Below are 16,232 nucleotides of genomic sequence, written 5' to 3'. Positions count from 1 at the left end.
ATTTAGGAGCTGTTTTACTGGCAACAAAGAATACAGTTGTGATTTCTAGACAGACCAATTCTCAGAAACTTTTATGAGCAGACTGAGAAATGTGTCTGGTAGAGCTTGTGATGACAGTTGACATAGTGTACCCCCAGGAAAAAACAGCTAGATCCATGTAGAAAATATTGTATTCACTTTGTCATTCTGAAGATTAAATTAGTATTTAATATTATGAGTACTGTAACCAAGACAGCTAATCATTTCAGATTTATAGTAGAGTGTTTTCTCTTTTCATGAAAGGGCATAAAATGACATCACTAACTTCTCCAAGAGGAAGGGAAGAAATTGTCCATTGCAGAAGAACAGAATCACAAGATATTTACTGTATTAGATCTCTCATCAGAAAATTTACAGAAAATCTTTTTGGGAGGATTAATATCATTTATCTTCTGTAAGTAATTTTTATCATCCTAAAGTTAATAAACGTTTATTGGATATTACTATGGACTCTGCTCTGATGGTATAGATATCCTTGAGGAATTTGTATCTTATGTGAAAAATCATGTACATACACATTGTCACGGGCTTATCAAAGAGCAATATATTAACAAATTAAATGAATTGATTAATCCATGCTATTTTATATTTGTGAGGCTTTCAATGAGTGCAATAGAGTATTTTTGGCTTGCTGAAAGAATTTGCAGGAATAAAATTTGATGAGTTCACTGATAGAAAAGACAGAGCCAGATTGTAGGAATCATAGTTCCTTGATTTTTACATAAAATGAATATAGACATTTAAATATTTGTCAAAGATATATATACTCAATTGAATAAGTCTTTCATCTTTAAAAGGGGAATGTTGCCCTCTTACTTGTGAGGCTCAGAATGGTGAGGGGTCACAATTAATAAAAAGCTGGAGAGATCTCTAGGAGCAAAGCCAAAATTTATTGTACATTCCATTGAGCAAGCAATTGAAGGGAGGAGGCACCTTTTGGGACAGGTTTTACACTTTAAATAGTCCTTAATGCAAACAGTCCTCCCACCACTGACCATCATTCTGATTGGCTGTGGGTATTACATTCTAAACACTGAAACCACCCAAGAAATTGAACTTGGCCAATAAGTACATGGTTGCCCATATTTGATTGAAATAGGGAAAAAATGATGTCTTGGGAGGAGAATAGCAGGAAGGGGACTTTAGGTGTGCCCTTGAGTCGACGCTCAAGGACTTCAGGCTACTCCTACCCTGAAGTAGATGAAGCCTTACTCGATTTTCACAACTGTCTTGAGAGATCTCACCTCATCTCCTTCAGTCCCCCCCTCTTATTTATACATTGAGATCTCTTCAATTTTTTTTTTTTAACATGATTTCACATTATGAATGTGAAATTCTCATGAGAGAGAATTGCTTTTGTGGAGAGGAAGGTGATTTTGTTTTTTTCCCCCTCCCCTTTCTCCATGAAATGGAATATAGACACAACTTTTAATATTTATTTATTACATTCATTTTTTTTTTAAATTTGAGTTCCAAGTTTTTTTCTTCTTTCCTATTGAGAAGTCAAGCAATGTGAAATCAATTTATACATGTTAAGTCATTCCAAAACATTTTTATATTAGCCATGTTGTAAAATAAAACAGTACAACAGCAGCAACAAAGAAATTTTAAAAAGAAGAAAAATAAAGTGAAACAAATATGATTTAATATGCACTAAGTTCATTAATTCTCTCTATGGAGGTGGATAGAATTTTTCTACTTGGGATTTTTGGTATTGTTTAGATTGATGAGGATAGACAGAGATTGTCACCTACATAAGGAAGCAGCTTCAGAGTGTGAACCCTCACTTCAGAAAAGAGTGTTTGCTATAGAATCATGAAAACCTAGCTGAGCTGAGTGACTTATCCAATTGAAATGTTTTACCATAGGATTGTTGAGTGATCACTCAAAAAAGAAAGGAAAGACTTCTAAGGCTTGCAGACCAGGAGCTGGCAGTTACCTTGGCCACATGTTTCTTAGGGTGTGCCTCACTTATTGGATTGTGAATTTCTGCCCACTTTTCTTATATGTATATTTGTGGGAAAGTGTGCTCCAGATTTATGAGTGGTTTTGTATGGTCATCTAAGTAAATGCCTTTTCTAAGAGCTGATGAGCAACTGCCTGACTTTTCATGAGAAGTACTGGGGAGTGGAAGAGGCTAGTAAAGATAGTGTTGTTAGAAGTTAGAACTCATAGGCTTACTTCTAAAATCCAAATGGGAATCCAACCTATAAATTCAAGTATAAGTTGGGGGGAGGGAATATTTCTGAGTGGAATATGTAGATAAGTAAATGGTGATTTTTTTTAATGGAACTGTTTTAGTTTAGTTTTATGCAATTAAAAAATAAAAATCCAGCTAAAATATAAAAACATTTTATTTTCTCTATAGAGATCATAATGACAGGGAGGTAGTAAAAGGATTCTTTCTAATTGTAAATTCCTATAATCTTTCTGGGAAGAAGAAATGAATAGATTCTATTTGAACCTCATTATAAAACCTCATTATTATCCATAATGGATAAAGGAGAAGGGAATAAAGAATTATATATTGCCTACTATGTGCCAGGCATTGTGCCTTTAAGCACCTTACAAATGTTGTCTCATTTAATCCTCACAACAGCTCTGGGAGGTAAGTGCTCTTCTAATTGCCAATTTACAGTTGAGAATACTGAGGCAAAGAGAGTTTAAGTTTTTGTCCAAAGTTACAGTAAATGTCTGAGGCCAGATTTGACCTTAAATCTCCCTGACTTCAGACCCAGCACTCTATACATTGTACCACTTAGTTGTCCTCAGAGTCAGCAAGACTGAGTTAAAACCCCACTTCTGACACCCAATGACTTAAGACAGAAGGGAAATCATTTAACCTTTTTACGGAGCATTCTCTATAGAATTGAAATCACGAGAGAGAAAAAAAGAAGAAGCGGGTGGGGGGGAAGAAAGGGAGAGAAGGAGAAAGAAGAGAAGAAAAAAATAGTAGTAGTAGCAGCAGTAATAGTAGTAGTAGCAGTAGCAGAACAGTAACCAACAGCAGCAGTAGTTGTTTCTGCTGCTGCTAAAGAGAAATAGTGTGACAGATGGAGAGTGGAACATTTGAGAGAGAAGTTATTTTTTCATATTAAAGCTCACATAATAGAATTTCATAGATGGATGGGACTGGGGGCCTTAAAGATTATTTAATATAATATCTTCATCCTCAACATGAGCAAACAGACCAGGAGAGGTGAATAGTGTTAATTATATAGTCCATTTGTAGCAGAATCAGAATTAGAACCCAATTGGTAAGATGGAATCTTAGGGTGATAAATGTGAGGTCTGACTTGGGTATAAGATGAGAGAGAGCATTTTGTCTGAAAAATATCTCAGAATTTTAGTGCATTGAAGGTTTAGATCAGCGAATTAAGTAATACAGATAAGATTGTAGAGTTAGAGCTGGAAGAAAGAGGTCATCTACTTTATGGCTTAGTTTACAGATGAGGAAACTGAGTCTGGGACAAGTTAGATGGCTTGTCAAAAAAAAACAGAGTCAGAGGTAGAATTTGAGACTAGCCATTGGACTTGGATACCTGGGAGAGAGAGGTAGGCTGATGACTGAGCCTGTGCCTCACTTAAATCCAGTTCACAGGCAAGTTAAGATAATCTCCTCCCCCTCTTCCCCACCCCCCCCCCTCGCCCCACGTTGTCATTCATGAAATGAAGGAACAACAGGGAAAAGTCAAAAGCATTAGTTCAAGTCTTTGACTGTATTAAGAAAGGCATAGTGTCTAGAAAGGGCAGCTGGCTGGTGCAGTGGAGAGAGTGCCAGGCCTGGAGCCAGGAAGACTCATTTTCCTGAGTTCAAATGTGGCCCCAGACACTTCCTAACTGTGTGACCTTGGGAACTTAAAAATGATTCAGTCACTTAAATCTGTTTGCCTCCAAAATATAGAATCATCCTTAGTTCTCTGTAATATCTTTATAATACTGATGTGGCAGAATAGGGGGAAAGGTCAGAATGTGTAAAGAATCACAATTTTTAGACTTATTAATTTTAACTTGGCTGCTGATAATCTAAATGTTTTATGGGAGGACACAGACAAGAGTTACACCACATGTTGGGCATGGAAGGGGTTTTATCACCATTTTTGGATCATTGTCATCAGAATTCCAGTTAAGTATTTCAGTGCTGAGGTAAAACTTCAGAATTGTTTTAATATTTGAGTTAGGAGCATATTTTCATATGATCATTGAAAAACTGCAGTTGTTTTTTGAAAACTATTTATTCATATCCTTTTGACCACCTAGTTATTAAAGAATTACCCTTTGGGTTTATATCTTTATACCAAATCCTTGTATTTCTTGGCTCTCAGATTTTTGTCAATGATATTTGGTACAAGATGTTTTTTTCCTTGAATAAATCAGCAATTTTTTCTTATTCTATTTGCTTTGATTTTATTTGAGTAAACCATTTTTAGTTTTAAAAATTGAAACTGTTTTCACTTCTATCCTTTGATTGGTGAAGATTTCTTAGCCCAAACTCATTCTCTTCTGGCCCTTTTCTAATGTTGTTGAGGTATGGGAATAAAGGGAAGAGATCCCCTTTGCTCAGAGATGCAGGTCCAAGTGTGAAAGAATTCACAAACCCCAAAATCTGTGGCAAAAAAGAAGTTTTATTGTTCACTAAGAAAGAACTCTCTTAGCAGGCAAATTCCTAATGAGGAATTTTGCAAAGAGTGTGATAACTGATGCCTGTTTTATGGGTAAGTCTTGGTTTGGGGGCGGGGGGGGGCAGTTTGAGCTGATTAGCAGATTAAGATCTCCAATTGAATGAAATCATTTCCTAAAGGGGATCTGGGCCACCCCCAAAAGATCATTGGAAAGTGATTTGACCAAGATCTCCAATTGCATGATGCCCCTTAACATAGAAAGGGCTTATCTGGGAAAATATGCTTTTTCCCAAGGGAGAGTCTGAGACCCCAAATCTAGTTTCAGGATTCACCCCCATCAATGTAAACTCTAAATTATGTATTCCTTTGAAGTTTATTGTGGTAGGTGGTATAAAATACTGATATAGATCTAATTTTTCTTTTCTAATGACTTATCTGATCCTGAGTCAAGGATAGATTATGGATTGATGAAAAGAAAGTTATTACTCCCTAGGTTGGCAAAAGGAAAGAAGAGTTGTGAAAGAGAATTTCTGCCTACACAAAAGTAGAGGAAGCAGCTGATTTTCCTGTTTAACTAACCACTTCCATATCCTACTTGCTATATGGGAAAGATTAAGAATAATTCTGTAGTATAGTATACTTTACTAACCTATCTGTAAAGAATTATAAAAAGAGCTATCAGACTCACTGAACATTCAGTAATATCTGACATGGAGTCTGGTACAGTAAAAATACTATTTTTTTTTTTGAGAGAGATACTATACCAACTTGAAGAATCTACTTGTATTGTGAATACCTGCCACACTTGTCTCTTAGCTCATAGTGAAGGTTAATTTTGTCACTTCCAAAGAAGTTGTGAAGATTCAGCTCTTTTTATTATTATTGTGCAGTGGTATTTGTCTTCATAAGGCAAACAGGGTAAAGTGGCATGCCCAGGGTCACATAGCTAGTAAGTGTCTAATCTTATAGATGAACTCAGAAAGATGAATCTTTTGATTCTTAGTCCAATGCTCTATTATGTCACCTGGTTGCAAGTTTGTCAACAAATTAGGAATAAAAAGAGCTAGAAGAATGAGAAAACAAGTTTTTGCAATTTTTATTTTGCAATTTCTTTCTTATTTCCACAATGTCTAATCATTTCCATAGAGAAAAAGCAAATCTTGCAATTACCCTCTGCAATGAAAGGGAGGAGATTATGGCCCAGGCTACTTTTGTGGACTATCCCAATTGGGATTTTGTCAAACAGGATGAGTGGTTAACAGCCTTCCATGAACTTGATGTGACACTCCAATGCACAGTAAGTAATTATGGGGTCATTTTAAACTGGTGTTTTGAATGACAAAAAAAATTTGTGGGAAAGGATTACATTTCATATGGTCTCTCTCTCAATTTTAAATCTTGACTCGAGTTCAGAAAGCATGAAAAAGGGATTCACATTGAAAGCAAAATCACTAGAGGAAGAAAAAAAGGTAAACATAAGAGTGATAGAGAGTTGAGATAGGAAGAACATGCAATAGCAAAATCAACATCCAGGCAGAAGGTGGAGCAAGTCCCTGAAATAGCCTATAGTTATTTCAAGGTGTTACAAACAAGGACATGAAAGCACAAAACAGATTAGGAATCAGAATTAAAATTTCCAAATTCTGCCAGTTGTTATGAACTTTTGTTTCACTTTTAAACCTATATCAGCCTTTCTAGTCTTTTGAAAATTTGATGATATACATCCTCTGTGGTAGCTGTCCTAAGTACCACTCACACTGATAGGTCATGTCCCCACAATGATTCCAGGTACTGGGAACCAAGTTCAGATGTTTGGATTTTTAGCCCTTTACAAACTATGATAAACTTAATTCTTCTAAGCAATACAGTGACCAAGACAATTCCAATAGACTTTGGATGGAAAATGCTGTAGGTATCCACAGAAAGAATTATGGGATTGAATGTACAATAAAGCATACAATTTTCATCTTTTTTTGTTTTTTTTCTTTCTCGTGGTTTTTCCCTTTTGTTCTTATTTCTTTTCCAACATGATTCCCAAGATGTTAAAAATGAATGTACATGTATAACCTATATCAGATTGATTGCTGTCTTGGGGAAGGGAAATAAGGGAGGAAGGGAAGAAGAAAAAAAGAACTCAAAATCTTACAAAAATGAATGTTGAAAACTATCCTTACATGTAACTGGAAAAATAACATATTGTTAAAGTAAAAATTTTTTAATGTTAAGTATGAGTGACCCCTTGGTAATCTATCTAGTCATGGCAGAGAGCACATCAGTGAAGATTCGTTAGTTTTAATATCAAAAAAGATGCTCCCGTTAACTTAGCTGAGCCTTATAAAAGATATGAATGGACAGTTATGCCAAAGGGAATGAAAAATAGCCCTACTATGTGTCAAATGTATGTTGCTGCTGTTCTTATTCCAGTAAGAAAAGCATTTCCAAAAGTAATGTTATTATATTACATGGATGATATATTGGGATGGGCACCTGAGAAGTAAATGTTAGAAGCATGTCTACAAAAGACCATAGATAGATATACTAAGGGACTACAAATTGCACATAGCTCCAGAAAAAATTTAAAGACATGCTCCTTTTCAATATTTAGGTTATGACGTATACCCTGAGGTGCTTACAGTACAAAAACTTGCCTTAAGAACAGAGAAGCTAAATACCTTAAATGACTTTCAGAAATTGATAGGAGATATCCAATGGATGTGTCCAGTGTTAGGCTTGACTACCTATCAATTGCAACCATTATATGATATTTTAAGGGGAGATAGTGCTTTAAACTCACCACACCAGCTTACAAAAGAAGCTCAAGAGCCTTTGAGAAAAGTTGAACTGGCTTTATCCAATGTGGTTGAAAGAGTCACTCAAAAACCCTTGGAAATATCAGTTTTTGCTACATAAGAGGCATCCATAGTAGTCCTTCATCAAGGAGATAGTGTGATAGAGTGGGTGAACCTCCCGGCACAACCAGAACAAAACCTTACTCCTTACCTAGTGCTTGTGGCTGGAATTTTATTAAAGACCATTAAGCGAGCAGTACAATTATCTGGGATAAGACCTGATAAGATATACACCTTTTATACCAATGCACAAATTAATGTATGCTGTGAAACCATCCCGCAGTGGCAAATTTTATTGGCCATGGCTCCAAATTTTACCCACGGGTCTCCGTTAGAGATAACCTGACTATTATATAATTAGCAATGGATTATTGAAGAAAAGGTTTCTAAAGTTCCTCTTAAAGGACCAAGTATCTTTACAGATGCATACAAACATAATATTTGTGCTGTATACTCTCGTGACTTAACTATAAAGAGAGTAGTCAGAACTCCTTTTCAGTTCACTCAGCAGAATGAATTGTATGCAATCATTCTAGCTCTTACTTATTATCCAGGAGATATAAATATAATATCTGATTCGGCCTATTCAGTAGATGTGATACAAAGAATTGCCACAGCCCAAATAAAATTTGCAGCTTCTAATATATATCAGCTCTTTAAGGAACTTCAAGAGCAAGTGAGAAAGCATCCAGGTAAAATTTATATCTTGCATGTCCACTCTCATAGTGTACTTCCAGGTCCTATTTTTGACGGTAATGCAACGACAGATAGCCTTCTCATCATGTTAGCCAATACTCCTTTATTTCAGGGAGCCCAAGAATCTCATTCTAAATATCATCAGGCTGCTTGAGTCTTACATCTGCAATTTGGGATAACAAAAGAGGAAGCTAGGAGCATAGTAAAAGCCTGTACAACTTGTCTTCCTTTCCATGCTCCTATACTGCTTTCAGGGAAAAACTCTAATGGTTTGAGACCAGTGAAATTTGGCAAATGGATGTAACCCATTATAAATCTTTTGGTCGTCTGTCTTTTATCCATTTTGTGGTAGACACCTTTTCAGGATTCACTTTTGCAATACCAGCGGTAAGAGACAGCCCCAGTGGTCACTGATTCCTTATACAAGCATTTGCAATTATGGGTGTGCCACAAGTAATAAAAACAGACAATGGACCTGCATATACTTCTAAACATTTTGCACACTTTTGTGCACAGTATAAGATTTTACACACCACTGGCATACCTTTTAATTCTCTATCTTTAGATAATTGACAGGTGAAGTGGAGAGATCCAAAAAGTAGTGAATGGAAGGGACCAGATAAGTTAATTGCTTGGGGCAGAGGCTTTGCTTGTATTTCTTCAGATGAAGAAGGAATCAGATGGGTGCCAATGAGCCGTGTTCACCTTGTCCATTGGAGAGAGACGGAGGAGATCCTTGAAACGAAGGAGAAGATCCAAGAAATATCAGGTGGTTCCGTCGCTAATTGTGACCACCACTGAAAGAGCTTGGCAGTTATGGCAATTGACTCATGGACATCAAAAATTATTAGAGATTGATGCAGGACTTGAAAACCCTCAGGAATCATTGGATTCCCTGACACATGATGAGACTGTTGCAGGACTTCAAAATCTGCAGGAATCATTTGGTTCCCTGACACATGATGAGATTGTTGCAGGACTTCAAAATCTGCAGGAATCATTGGATTCTCTGACACATGATGAGACTATTGTAGGACTTCGCAATCTGCAGGATCATTGGATTCCCTAACACATAAAAAGACTGATGGAGGACTTAAAAAACTTGTAGGGATCATTGGATTCCCTGACACATGAAGTAATGGATAATAAGTTGGTTTTGGACCATCTCTTGTTGCTGAAGAAGGCAATTGTTATTTACATACTTTCCTTCTAGGACTTCTGGAAATCTTTTACAATACCATGTTGATTCATCTTGTTTGTTATATCACTACTTGCATGTACAATTCATGTTTGTTACACCACATTGAGCCTGCACCAGCTGTGGGGAGAGTCATCACTGCTAGCCTGTGCTTTATTGCTATGTTTTTATGTAATACCTCCCATGCTGATGGGTTTGTGTATACCTGTTTCTAGTAAGACCCTTTAGCTCAGAAACCCGCTAACAATATCTGGCTTAACTCTCTACTTCTCTTTGGTGTTTTTCATCTCTCTTCCAGAGAAGTCAGGGAGGGCGTGATCAGCTCCTTTTTGGGGTTCTTACCTCCCTGAGAAGTTAGGGAGGGCATGACCACCTGTGTTCTAAAACAAAAGAAAGCAGGAGATGTAGAGGACAGAAACTTATGAATCAGACAAGAGAGCACCTAAGGCTAATTACCTATTCAATTTGAGATAATGACTCTATTAGCATATATTTGGAGAATGGCTCTGCTCACTATTGGTGCTTGCTGGTGTTTGGTGTTAAGATAATCATAGACAAGGATTGGAGGATAGGGAGAGAGGCCAGAGTCACTTTGTGGCATCTGTGTACAGGTTTTCATGTCCTGCAAAGTGTCTCCTTTGTGGAGGAGAGAGGCTAGAGATTCCAGATTCCAGAATCCAGGATACATCTTTGGCAAGTCGCATGGCAGCTTGTCTTCCTCCTTCACTTTTCCCCGTAAAGACTTTGATTTATCCTGACTCTGGCTGACCTTGAGGCCCTTTAGGGAACTAGCCGGTACTTTACAATAGTTGAATATCACAGTTTGGCTATTAGTGTGGATAATGTTTTCATAGTTTTACTCACCTCACTTAGCATCAGTTCATGTAAAAGTCTTTCCAGGCTTTTTTGAAATTAGCCTGCTCATCTTTTCTTATAGAACAATAATATTCCATTCCATTCATATACTATAACTTATTCAACCATTCTGCAGTTGAAGAGCATTCATTCAATTTTCAATTCCTTTTCAGCACTAAAAGAAGACTCAAAAAAAGCACAGAAATTTTTGCACCTGTGGATCCTTTCCCCTCTTTTATGATCTCTTTTATGATCTCTTTGAGATATAGAATCAATAGTGGCACTGCTGGATCAAACGGATATACAGAATTTTATAGCCCTTTGGACATAATTCCAAATTGCTCTCCAGAATGGCTAGGTCAGTTCACAATTCCACCAATAATACACTACTGTCCCACTTTAACCATCTCCCTTCCAACATTTATCATTATTTTTTCCTTGTCATCTTAGCCAAAGGTATGAGGTGGTATCTCAGAGTTGTTTTAATTTTCATTTCTCCAATTAATAGTGATTTAGAGCATTTTTTCAAATGCTTGGAGACTGCTTTAAAAATTGTTCATATCCTTTGACCATTTATCAACTAAGGAATGACTTGTATTCCTATAAATTTGATTAATTTTTCTATATATTTTATTTTATTTTATTGGCTTAGGCAATTGGGATTAAGTAACTTGCCCAGGGTCATACAACTAGTAAGTATTAAGTGTCTGAGGCCAAATTTGAACACAGGTCTCCAGGACAATTTTCTCCAGGAAAATATTCTCCACTGTGCCATCTAGCTGCCCCTTCTACATATTTTAGAAATGAGGCCTTTATCAGAACTACTGTCTGTCAAAATTGCTTTCTAGCTTTCTACTTTCCTTCTAATTTTTGTTGCATTGATTTTGTTTGTGCAAGAATTTTTTAATTTAATGTAATCAAAATTGTTTATTTTACATCTTGTAATGTTTTCTATCTTGTTTGGTCATGAATTCCTTTCTTTTCCAAATGTCTGACAGGTAAACTCTCTCTTGTTTTCCTAATTTGAGTGTCTCCCTTTTTTATTTAAATCATGTACCTACTTTGACCTTATTTTGGTAGAGGAAGCGAGATTTTGGTCTATGCTTAGTTTTTGCCATATTATTTTTCAGTATTCCCAGCAACTTTTGTCAAATAGTGAGTTGTTATCCCAGATGCTGGACTCTTTGGAGTTATCAAACAATAGATTACTATAGTCATTGACTCTTTTTTTTGTGTACCTCACCTATTCCACTGATCTACCATTCTATCTCTTAGCCAGGACCAAATGATTTTTATGACAGCTATTGTATAATGCAGTTTTAGGTTTGAAATGGTTAGGTCACCATTCTTTGCATTTTTTTTCATTGATTTCCTCAATATTTTTGACCTTTTGTGTTTCCAGATGAATTTTGTTATAATTTTTACTACCTCTACTAAAATATTTTTTGGCAATTTGATTGGCATGGTACTGAATAAATATACTAATTTAGGTATAATTGTCATTTTAATATAGTAGCTCATCTTACCCATGACTAATTGATATTTTTCCAATTGTTTAGATGTGACTTTGTGTGAAAAGTGTTTTGTAATTGTGTTCATATAGTTCTCATTTATCTTGGAGGAGAGACTCCCAAATATTTTATCTTGTCTACATTTATTTTAATTAGAATTTCTCTTTCTGTTTCTTGCTGCTAGGCTCTGTTGGTAACATATAGAAATGCTGTTGATTTATGTGGATTTACTTTGTATCCTGCACCTTTGCTAAAGTGAATTGTTTCAAGTAGTTTTTAATTGATTCTCTAGGATTCTCTTAAGTATATTGTTATTCATTTGCAAAGCATGATAGTTTTGTTTTCTCATTGCCTGTTCTTGATTTGTTCAATTTGTTTCTCTTTTTTATTGCTAAAGCTAACATTTTTAATACAATATTAAACAGTAGTGATTATAATAAGAATTCTTATTTCACTCTTTATCTTGTTAGAAATGCTTCTAGTTTATCTCTATTACAAATAATGCTTCCTGATGGTTTTAGATAGACACTGCTTGTTCATTTTAAGGAAAACTCCACTTATTCCTATGTTACCTAGTGTTTTTAATAGAAATAATATCTATTGAACTAATCATGATTTATGTTTTGTTATTGATATGATCAATTATGCCAATGGTCAGGATGCTAATCCCGATATTGAAACAATCTTACATTCCTGGTATAAATTCCATTAGGTCAGAGTGTATTATTCTGGCCATAAATTACTGTAATTTCTTTGCTAATATTTTATTTAAAGTTTTAGCAGCAATATTCATTAGGAAAATTGTTCTATAATTTTTTTCTCTGTTTTGCATCTTCCCGGTTTATGTATTGGCACCATACTTGTGTCATAAAAAGAATTTGGTAGGACTCTTTTTTTGCCTATTTTCCCAAATAGTTTGTTTTGGAATTAATTATTCTTTAAAAGTGTGGTAGAATTCACTTGTAAATCCATCTGGCCCTAGAGATTTTTTTCGTAGGAAGTTCATTGATGGTTTATTCAATGTCTTTGTTCAAAATGGATTTTTAAATATTTTTCAAAATATTTAAATAGTATTTTATTTCTTCTTCAGTTAATCTGGGCAATTTATATTTTTGAATATATTCATACATTTCAATTAGATTGTCAGATTTTCAAGCATGCAGTTGGATAAAATACCTCCTAATTATTGTTTTTAATTTCCTCTTCATTGATGGAATCCTTTGTATTTTTGATAATTTTTTGGTAATTCAATTTTCTTCTTTTCTTTTTCAAATCAAATTAATGGAAAGGTCTATCTATTTTGTTGGTTTTTTTCCTCATAAAACCAACTCTTAATTTTATTTATTTTAATGGTTTTCTTATTTTCAATTTTATTATCCTTGGATTTTCAGAATTTCTTATTTGTTTTGGGGGGATTTTTATTTATTCCTTTTCTAACTGTTTTTTTAAATAGCATACATTGATCTTCTCTTTCTCTATTTTAGGCCTTTTTTCTCTTTCCCCCTTTTCTCTCCTTAGTACTATTTTGTTTCTGATTCTTTCCTTCAACCTCCCTTCTATCATTTCTCTTCTGTTCTTTTACCCCTTGCTCCTACTGTTTCTGCTATCACCCCTCCCTTCTCATACATGGAGTAAAGTGTTAAGTGTCTGAGGCTGGATTTGAACTCAGGGCCAGTGGTCTATTCACCGTACTGTCTAGCTGCTCCTGATGTCTCTTTTAAATATCATCACATCAGAGTCATCTTATACCTACACCCTCTGTCTTAATACACCTTCTAACTGCTCTAATGAAAATATATTTCTCAAGCATTAAATGTATCATCTTCCCATGTAGGATGTAAAGAGTTTAAGCTTTAAATAACATGGTGTTTTTTTTTTTCTTTTTCTGTTTATCCTTTTAATATTTCTCTTAAGTCTTATATTTGAATATCAGATTTTCTGTTTAGCTCTGATTCTTTCATCATGATTGTTTTAAGTCCCCTGTTTCATTAAAGAGCCATCACATTCCCTGGAAAATTATAATAAGTCTTGCTGGATAGATGATTCTTGGTTGAAATCTCAGCTCCTTTGACCTCTGGGATACAGTATTCTAGGCCCTGAGATCCTTTATTGTAGAAACTGATAAATCCTGGGTAATCTTGACTGGCTCTTTGATATTTCAATTGTTTATTTCTGATAGCTTGTATATTTTCTCTTTGACCTTATAGTTCTGTAATTTAGCTACAATATTCTTGGAGATTTCCTTTCAGGAGGTGATCAATGGATGGATGTCAGGGTAGTTTTCTTTGATGATTTCTTGAAAGATGCTGTCCAGGCTCTTTTTTTTCATCTTGGCTTTCAGGTAGTCCAGTTTTAAATTGTTTTTAAATTGTTTCTCCTGGATTTTTTTCCCAGATTGGTTGTTTTTCCATTGAGCTATTTTACATTTCCTTCTATTTTTTCTTTTCTTTTTTTTTTTTTTTTTAGTTTTATTGATTTTTGATGCCTCAGAGTCATTAACTTCTATGTGCCCAATTCTAGTTTTTTAATATATAATTTTCTGCAGTTAACTTTTGAGTTAATTATTTGGCTAATTCTTCTAAAGGTGGTGTTTTCTTCAGTCAATTTTTGTCCTTCCATTTCCAAGCTGTTGACTCTTTCTTGCATACTTCTCATTCTTTTCCTATTTTTTTCTTCTACCTCTCTTATTTGATTCATAACATCCTTTATGAGCTTTTCTAAGAAGGCTCTTTGGACTTGAAACCAATTCATATCCCCCTTTGAGGTTTTGCATGTAGCTTTTTTATCTCTTCTGAATTGTTGTTTTGATCCTTCCTATCACCATAGTAACTTTCTTCTTTTCTTCCCCGTTCCCCCCGCTATTACAATAGGTAGATTTATTTAAGAGAAGTTACAGACAAAATGAAGGGATACAATAGACACCAGGAAAGCTAAATGTGAAATAGATTGGGAGGGCATATAAAAGACAAGTTCCTTAGTGGAACTCATAATTATCCAATAGAAAAGGAATACCCCTTGAATTGAGAGCATGCCTTTAACTGGCAGGCTAAATCCTGAAAGGGATTTAGCACCTAAAAGAGTTAACTATAAGGTGGAGAAATGGGGTTGAGAAGCATAGTAGAGTTAAGAGAGACATCATATGGCATGGGTGAGGGAAAGGGGAAAGACACCCAAAAGCAGAATGTCATGTTGGACTGACCCAAAAGGGGTTCAGCAAACATGGCATGGGCTATAGGTAGATTTATGAGGAAAATTTGGCCTCAGGAATTTGATATAATTTGGATTTCTGACTGGATTACCTCCACGAAGGATGGAACCATGGAACTAAGCTGATCTCTATCAGAGCCTTCTTCCTGCCTACTCCAGAGAACAATTTTATCAATGCTTCAAGTTCTCTTTACCAACCCCATCCACCTTTCAGGACCTCATCATTTCCCTTTTAATTTGTTAAATAAATAAACAAACAAATAGATAACTAACTAACTAAATAAAAATTTTATTAAAGCTTTTTATTTTTAAAATATATGCAAGGATAATTTTTCAACATTAACTCTTGCAAAACCTTGTTTTCCAGTTTTCCCTCTCTTCCCCCTACTCCATCCCCTAGATGGCAAGTAATATGTTAAACATGGTAAAAATATGTATACATATTTATATACAGTTCTTTTGCTGCACAATAAAAATCAGATCAAAAAGGAAAAAAAAACAAGAAAGAAAATAAAATGCAAGCGAGCCACAATAACAACAACAAAAAGATGAAAATGCTGTATTGTGGTCCACATTCAGTTCCCACAGTCTTCTCTCTGGGTATAGATGGCTCTCTTTGTGTGGGATAGGTGCTGGACCCCTTTCCCAAATTAACTGTACATCTTCAGGTACAAAGAGAAAGTATTTATTTAGTCCCTTCAGGGAGAGGCCCAGACACACCTGGGAGCCATCCAACTCCCATCATGTGCTCTTGGAACCTAGCCAGCTTCCACCTCGTCCAGGATTCAAAAGGCACAAGACCCAAGCCTTTTCATTGGATAGACTAAAAAGAGGTAACCTTCCTTGACAATGATTACCAATGTTGTCTGCTTCCTATGGGTCATGTCGCTTCCTGTGGGTATCACTTCTTGAAGGTCTGAACTTTAGAGACCTGCAACCCAGGAATCAAACCCTGGGAATAGGGATCATGTGACTTTGTCTCAAACTGAAAAAACTTCATCCAATCAGTTCCATTCATCTTCACCACAAGATCATTGGAACTTGTTTGAATCATTTCATTGCTGAAAAGAGCCATATCCATCAGAATTGATCATTGTATAGTCTTGTTGCCGTGTACAATGATCTCTTGGTTCTGCTCATTTTACTTAACATCAGTTAATGTCAGTCTCTCCAAGTCTCTCTGAAATCGTCCTATTGGTCATTTCTTACAGAACAATAATATTCCATAACATTCATATACTATAACTTATTTAGC

At 35.4% G+C, this 16,232-nt stretch overlaps 1 protein-coding gene across 1 annotated transcript in view; it reads left to right on the top strand.

Annotated features, from left to right (window-relative positions):
* The first annotated feature begins 288 nt into the window (after positions 1 to 288).
* CFAP61 (cilia and flagella associated protein 61) overlaps positions 289 to 16,232 on the top strand; it is a 344,569-nt gene continuing 328,625 nt past the window's right edge. The window contains exons 1-2 of the mRNA XM_051975854.1: positions 289 to 433; positions 5,808 to 5,958. Coding sequence (XP_051831814.1) covers positions 291 to 433; positions 5,808 to 5,958 — 294 coding nt within the window. The 5' untranslated portion in view covers positions 289 to 290. The remainder of the gene's footprint in view (positions 434 to 5,807; positions 5,959 to 16,232) is intronic.

The sequence above is a fragment of the Antechinus flavipes genome, chromosome 2, assembly GCF_016432865.1.
Source record: "Antechinus flavipes isolate AdamAnt ecotype Samford, QLD, Australia chromosome 2, AdamAnt_v2, whole genome shotgun sequence".
Classification (NCBI taxonomy): domain Eukaryota; kingdom Metazoa; phylum Chordata; class Mammalia; order Dasyuromorphia; family Dasyuridae; genus Antechinus; species Antechinus flavipes.
Note: the sequence above shows the minus strand (reverse complement) of the source record. Positions and strands in the feature narration are given on the sequence as shown.